Source organism: Papaver somniferum, chromosome 7, assembly GCF_003573695.1.
Source record: "Papaver somniferum cultivar HN1 chromosome 7, ASM357369v1, whole genome shotgun sequence".
Taxonomy (NCBI): domain Eukaryota; kingdom Viridiplantae; phylum Streptophyta; class Magnoliopsida; order Ranunculales; family Papaveraceae; genus Papaver; species Papaver somniferum.
Genome location: NC_039364.1, coordinates 177,212,181 through 177,219,465, shown reverse-complemented (window position 1 = coordinate 177,219,465; position 7,285 = coordinate 177,212,181). Strand labels below are relative to the sequence as shown.

The following is a 7,285-nucleotide window of genomic DNA, read 5'->3' as shown; positions in this document are numbered from 1 at the left end:
ATTCTAGTAAACAAGCTATTACAATTGTTGATGGTGTGTATATCTCTTTTGTCCATGCTAGCTACATTCAAACTACTAGGCGCAGGCTTTGGCAGCAACTAGTTATGCAAGATTCAATTACACCTTGGCTGGTCATAGGTGATTTTAATTGTATTTTGCGTTTGAATGAGAAGAAAGGTGGCTTGGAAATAAGATCGTCTGTTATTGATGATTAGCGATTGGATGGATGACAATAATCTTTTTGAATCGGATTCCTTGGGCAGCAAATTCACTTGGTGTAATAGGCAATCTGGTACTAGGCGTATTATTAGTAAGTTGGATCGTGCAATTATTAATGCGGCTTGGCTTGCTAAATTTGAGAATTGGCGGTGTAAAGCTCTTCCTAGGGAAGTTTCCGACCATTCTACTCTTCTTGGTTATCCTTTTTCTGTTCCTAGGCCTTGTCGAGCTCCTTTTCGTGTTCAAAAGATGTGGTTTTTACATGGGGATTTTCTCCGGATGGTCAATGAGAGTTGGACTTTGTCTGTTCATGGTTCTCCTGTTTTATTTTCCCTTATAAATTGAAGCGGCTGAAGATTGCAATGAAGGATTGGAATCTGAGGATTTTTGGTAATGTGAATTCTCGTTTGAAGCAAGACCAACTTCGTTTTGAGACAGCAACTCTTATTTCAGATGAGGATCCTAGTAATACTGCTAAACTAAATGCAATGAAGGATGCTATGAAAAATTTATGTGATACTCGTTTGCAACAGTTAACTATGCTCAAGCAAAAGTCTAGGAACAAATGGTTGGTGGAGGGTTCAAGTAATTCCAGTTTCTTTCATAATGGTATTAGAATTAGAAAAAGTTCTAATACTATTTCGGAACTTGTTGATATGAATGGGACTTGTTTGACAAATTATGAGCAGCTTTGTAATCATGTAGTTCAGTTCTATGAAGATAAGTTCAATGGCCAAGATCCGGTGATAGAAGGTGATGTATTTGATTTTGAGCATGCTTCAATTTCTGTTGAGGAGAGCAACGCCATGGATGTGATTCCTTCCCCGGAAGAAATTAAGCAAGTTGTTTTTGATCTGAGTGCGGATAGTGCCCCAGGTCCGGATGGTTTCTCTGGTTGTTTCTATCGTCATTGTTGGGATATTATTCATGATGATTTAACCAAGGCCATTATTCATTGTTGGAATGCGGGTAGTATTCCAAATGGTGTTAATTCATCTTTTATCATCTTGCTGGCTAAGGTAAGGGGTGCTAATACTCTTCGAAATTTCAGGCCAATTGGTCTTAGTAATTTTTCTTCAAAATTTTTACTAAGATCCTAGGTATTAGACTTGGTACAGTTTTGGATAAGCTTGTGTCTGAAGAACAGGTAGCCTTCATGAAAGGGAGAAATATTCATGAGAATATTAGCTTGGCGTCGGAGATGGTTAATGAGTTGCATTATAAACGCAAGGATGGCAACATTGGCCTTAAACTTGATATTTCTCAAGCTTTTGACACGGTAAATTGGGCTTTTGTGCTTGAAGTTTTCCGTAAGTATGGTTTTTCTGAAAATTGGTGTGCTTGGATTTTTAATATCTTGCAGTCTGCTAGAATTTCTGTCATTTTGAATGGTAGTCCGGAATGTTACTTCAAAATTAACAGAGGTTTGCGTCAAGGTGATCCCCTCTCCCCTTTGATTTTTGTCTTGATTGAGGATGTTCTTAGAAGAAATATTACGAAGCTTTTTCGTGATAAAAAGATGACGCCCATGGTAACTAGAGGTGGTATTTCTCCTACTCACCTTTTCTTTGCTGATGACATAATGATTTTTTGTAAAGGTAATTCCAAAAGTCTTCATAATCTTGTAGACTTGTTGGGAAGATATCAACGTGCTTCAGGTCAGACTGTTTGTCGTCAAAAAAGTAAGATTTATTATGGTGGTGGTTCTTCGAGTTGGTGTAATTATATTGCATCTTATTTGGGGATGAGTGTAGCTACTTTTCCGTACCGCTATTTGGGAGTTCAAATTATGCCAGGTATTGTTCGATATCGCCATAATAGCAATGTTGTTGAAAAGATTAGAAATCAGCTTGCTGGTTGGAGAGGGAGGTTATAATCTTTTCATGATCGCATTGTTCTTGTTAAATTATTTATTGCCAGTTATCACATTCATAATATGGCTATTTATAAGTGGCCTCGTAAGTTTATTCTTCAATGTGAGAGGGCTATCCGTAACTTTATTTGGTCTGGTGATTCGAACATTAATCGTGTAGTGGTAGTGGCTTTTGATAAAATTTGTTGCCCTTTTGAGGAGGGGGGTCTCGGACTAACTCGTATGGCCACTATGAACAAAGCTCTTATTATTAAACTTTGGTGGAAGATTCGTAATTCTACAAAGAAGTGGGCTCTTTTCCTGAAGGCAAAATTATTTGATCGTAAGGGTTGTATTAAGCATTCGGGGGTTAAATCTTCTATTTTGCCTGGTTTAAGGAGTGTGTATAATTGTGTGGAAAAGAATACTAAGGTATTAATTGGTGATGGTAGAGATACTTCTATTTATTATGACATTTTGTTTGATAAGACTAGTATTGCTGAAGTGCTAAATGATTATTCTCTCGATGCAACAGCTAGAGTTAGTGATATTTTAAAGGATGGCCTTTGGGATATTCCTGAAATTCACTTGCAATACTTGATTGCTGCTGGTATAGAGTTGAATAGGATGTCAATTCCTATGGGTGGAGCTGATGTTAGGGTATGGATGCCGGAGTTGAAGGGTGAGTTCAGCGTTAAGTCTGCAACTGAGTTGCTTCGGCAGAAGTATTCTCGGTTAGAAGGTACGCAACTTCTGTGGAGAAAAGAAGTTCATCCTGTTCTTGCTGCTCAGAACTGGAAATTCTTACGTGGAGCATGTCCTACGTATGACCTTATCAGGCGCAGGTTCAAGATCTCTCTTGCTAACAAATGCTGCATGTGTGGTGCTCAAGAGGAAACTCTTACTCATGTGTTATATGAGTGTTGCTTTGCTACAAGGGCCTGGAATTGGCTAGCTGATGTGTTCAAGTTACAACCTAATGCTAACCTTATTGTTTCTTTTAAAGCAGCAAAAGGAAGGAGTCATATTGTCCGTGATCTGTGGCTTATTGCCAACCTTATTCTTAGGTCGGAGCTATGGCAGTTGCGGAACAAGGCTGTTTTCGAGGATAAAAAGCCTAATTGGAGTTCATCACCGTAGTGTGAACTGGCATCATCTGAAGTTGATACAAGATTATTCAATTCGGCTCAAGGGTCATATGAACAATAGTACTGATGATGTTGTTCTTCTGAATTATTTTAGAGTTCAGCACCGTAGTGTGAAGTGGCGTCATCCTGTGGCTTGTTTTTGGTTACCTCCTGAGGCTAATGAATTACAAATTTGTTGTGATGGAGCGGCGAGAGGTAACCCAGGCGTTACGGGTGCAGGTGTAGTAGCTAGGGATGAGCATTGTTCAGTTCTTGGTGCTATGAGTATTGTAGGAGTCACGACGAATTATTTAGCGGAATTGTATGGCATTATTGTTGGTTTGGAGTGGGCTATGCAATGGGGTTTTTCTCGTATTTGTATACGGTCTGATTCTATGGGAGTTGTTGAAGCTTTCAAGAATAATTCCATTCCTTGGTTTGCAAGGAATAGATAGATTATGATTTGTAGACACTATATGTCTATACGTTTCATTCACACTTTTAGGGAGGTGAATTTTTCAGCTGATGCAATAGCAAAGCGGGGCTGTTTATTGAGTAATGAAGTGGGAGTACACTACAATGGGAAACCACCTTTCTTAATTTCTGTTGAACATCCTAATGTTGATTATTTTCGGTTCAAATAGTTTCAAGTTTTTGGGGTTGCTGTAACCTCTTTTCTTGTAAACTATTTCTTGTAAATTTTGTTATCTATTAATACAAATTTTTGACTTATCAAAAAAAAAAGCGTAATAAGGCTGTGTTTCAACGTCAACAACCAAACTGGAGTATTTTTTTTCAAACGTGTGTTGGAATTGATCCAAGAGTTTGTTGTTTGGCTCAAAGGCTTCATGCGAAACAATGCTGAAGATGTAATAATTCTTGATTATTTCCGTGTTAATCATAGAAGGGTGAAATTTCTTCAACCAACTGAATGTTTTTGGGAACCTCCGGAGGAGAATAAGATTCAACTTTGTTGTGATGGGGCGGCGAGAGGGAATCCTGGTGTTGCGGGAGCTGGTGTGGTGGCAAGAAATGCTCGTTGTTTAGTTCTTGGTGCTATGTCTATAGGCTTGGGAGTTACAACTAATTATTTGGCAGAATTTTATGGTATTTTGGTGGGTATGGAATGGGCTGTAAGATGGGGAGTTATGTGAATTTGCATTCGGTATGATTCTTATAGTGTTATTGAAGCTTTTAAGAGCACCAATATTCCTTGGTTTGCTAAGAAAAGGTGGGTAGCAGTTTGTAGAAACTATGATACAATAAGGTTTATTCATACCTATAGGGAGGCGAACTTCTCTGCGGATGCTATGGCTAAACGAGGATGTCTTCTCAATGAGGAGGAATGTTTACATTATGATGGAAGACCTGATTTTTTGATTTCAGTTGAATATCCAAATGTTGCTTATTATATATTCAAGTAGTTTACAAGTTTTTGGGGTTGCTGTGACCTCTTTTCTTGTGAACTCTTCTTTGTAAATTTGTTATCTATTAATACAAATGTTTGACTTATCAAAAAAAAAACTCAGAAATCAATTTCTGACTTATAAAGAAGTGTGTAGACTTTTTTGAGTTAACGTATATAAAATTCAACATTTTTATGAACTCGTTCTTTTTGTGTTGGTTTTGTCTTTCTATTTGATTCAAGATAGATGAAATTTGTTAGGATTTGGATTAGTTCTGCTTGGTCTTTCGTCCTTCTTCTATTGTGAAATTTGACTTCCTTCATATATTCTTGAATCAACGTACATAGAAATGCAATTTTTACTAGAGGTATTTCCTTATAACATATTAATTGTAATTATAATACATTTTTAAAACTTTTTGTGTTAAAGATGAGTTTATCTAGTTTACAATTTAGTCTCAGAAATCAATTTCCGACTTATAACGAAGTGTGTAGACTTTTTTGAGTTAACGTATATTAAATTCAACATTTTTATAAACTCTTTCTTTTTGTGTTGGCTTTGTCTTTCTATTTGATTCAAGATAGATGAAATTTGTTAAGATTTGGATTAGTTCTTCTTGGTCTTTCATCCTTCTTCTATTGTGAAATTTTCCTTCCTTCATATTTTCTTGAATCAACGTACACAGAAAGGCAATTTTTACTAGACGTATTATCCTTAGAACATATTATTTGTGATTACATCACATTTTTTAAACTTTTTCTGTTAAAGATGAGTTTATCTAGTTTACAATTTAGTCTTTGAAACCAATTTCCGACTTATAACGAAGTGTGTAGACTTTTTTGAGTTAACGTATATAAAATTCAACATTTTTATGAACTCTTTCATTTTGTGTTGGCATTATATTTCTATTAGATTCAAGATAGATGAAATTTGTTAGGATTTGGATTAGTTCTGCTTGGTCTTTTATCCTTCTTCTATTGTGAAATTTGATTTCCTTCATATTTTCTTGAATCAACGTACATAGAAATGCAATTTTTACTAGACGTATTTCCTTAGAACATATTAATTGTAATTAAAATACATTTTTCAAACTTTTTCTGTTAAATATGAGTTTATCTAGTTTACCATTTAGTCTAAGAAATCGATTTCCGACTTATAACGAAGTGTGCAGACTTTTTTGAGTTAACGTATATAACATGGGTTATTTAACGTTTGGTACTCAGTAAACGTCTAACACCAGCTTTGGTACCCAACATTTGAAATATTAAGGGTTGGTACCTAAAACAAACAGTTGACCGTTAAAATTTTCGTTTGACCAATTTCAATTTATTTTTTAAATTATTTATTAAAAAAATATTGTAACTTACAAATTATACCTATTGAAAACCCTACTTTCTCTACCTCGTCTCTTTCAACGAGCACCTCTGTCTTTGTGTGCGCGACTTTCTGCCGGTGAAGAAACCATGAGAGATGTATGCTATCACCAATTATCTATTCTTAATCTTCATTCAGTAGAGTTTTCCATTGATACAATGAATCAAATGCGACATAAACAAGCTTCAAATGGTGACAGTGAAAAGCCATACCCATATTCACATTAGTCTTACTTAATTTGGAAACTCCATTCATGAATTACGAATCCAATCCAATTAACAAATAAAATTAAACCTTTCATCAAATATCTACTCTAATATAAATGAAAACCAACACCAAAAAAGCTTTCACATTGAAATCAAAATTGAGTACTAAAAATCTAATTACCTCCAAGAGCAACATAACAAGAGTGAGTTTGATTTATCTAAATGAAAACGAGACATCCTCTCTGTCACAAACAGATCACTAAACATATCAAATATCAACATATTCTGCAACAATTATTGTTTCTTATCAACTAGAGCAACCAATTTTAACAATAACAATTCCTAGAAAAAATAAAAAAATCATTCAAAGAACACCAATCCGAAAACTCCTAAACTAGTTTCATTCAACACCCAATGTCTCTGATATTACATCATGTTCTTCATTTAATCAAGATTAATATCAGTACAAGAAACCCATCACTCATTAAGATGAAAATCCTCTAAGGCACTTGAGAACAGGCGGCAAGGACTTCAACTCCCTAGTCGATAAAATCGATTGAATCCATAGGTGGTGGTTCATGAAAAAAGTAGAAACCAGGTTCTAATTGGTATCTCCGACACTACAACGGCGGTTGTTGCAGACCGAGTAAGAGGGGGAAGAAGATATATTTCTGTTGTTGGGGTAATTTCATAAAATGGAATAATATTTTAATACAAATCAGGAAAAACAAATTAAAGCATGGTCAAATGTTGACATTAACGGTCAATGGCAGGTGTAGGTACCAACCCTTAATATTTCAAATATCATGTACCAAGGCTAGGTGTTGGATTTTTTTTTTTTGTTAAGTCCAAAAATTGTATTGATGAATAACAAATATGTACAGAGAGCTTACAAGAAAAGAGGTCAAAAGACCCCAAAAACTTACAAACTACTTAAATCTGAAATAGGAAACATATGGATATTCTAGGGAATTAAGAAAATAAGGTCTCTCATCATAGTTCAACCCTTCCGCATTCCTAAGAAGACACCCTCTTTTTGCCATAGAATCAGCTGCAAAATTTGCTTCACGGTAGGTATGCACAAACCGAATTGAATCATAA

General features: G+C 35.5%; 1 protein-coding gene across 1 annotated transcript; it reads left to right on the top strand.

The window, feature by feature from the left end:
* Positions 1-581: 581 nt before the first annotated feature.
* Positions 582-1,319, top strand: LOC113295577. Its single transcript, XM_026543908.1, has one exon. It carries the CDS (start codon positions 582-584, stop codon positions 1,317-1,319), a length of 738 nt encoding a protein of 245 aa, XP_026399693.1.
* Positions 1,320-7,285: the final 5,966 nt, after the last annotated feature.

Coding starts and splice junctions, on each gene's coding strand:
- LOC113295577 (XM_026543908.1), top strand. CDS start 582: ATGAAGGATTGGAATCTGAGGATTTTTGGTAATGTGAATTCTCGTTTG.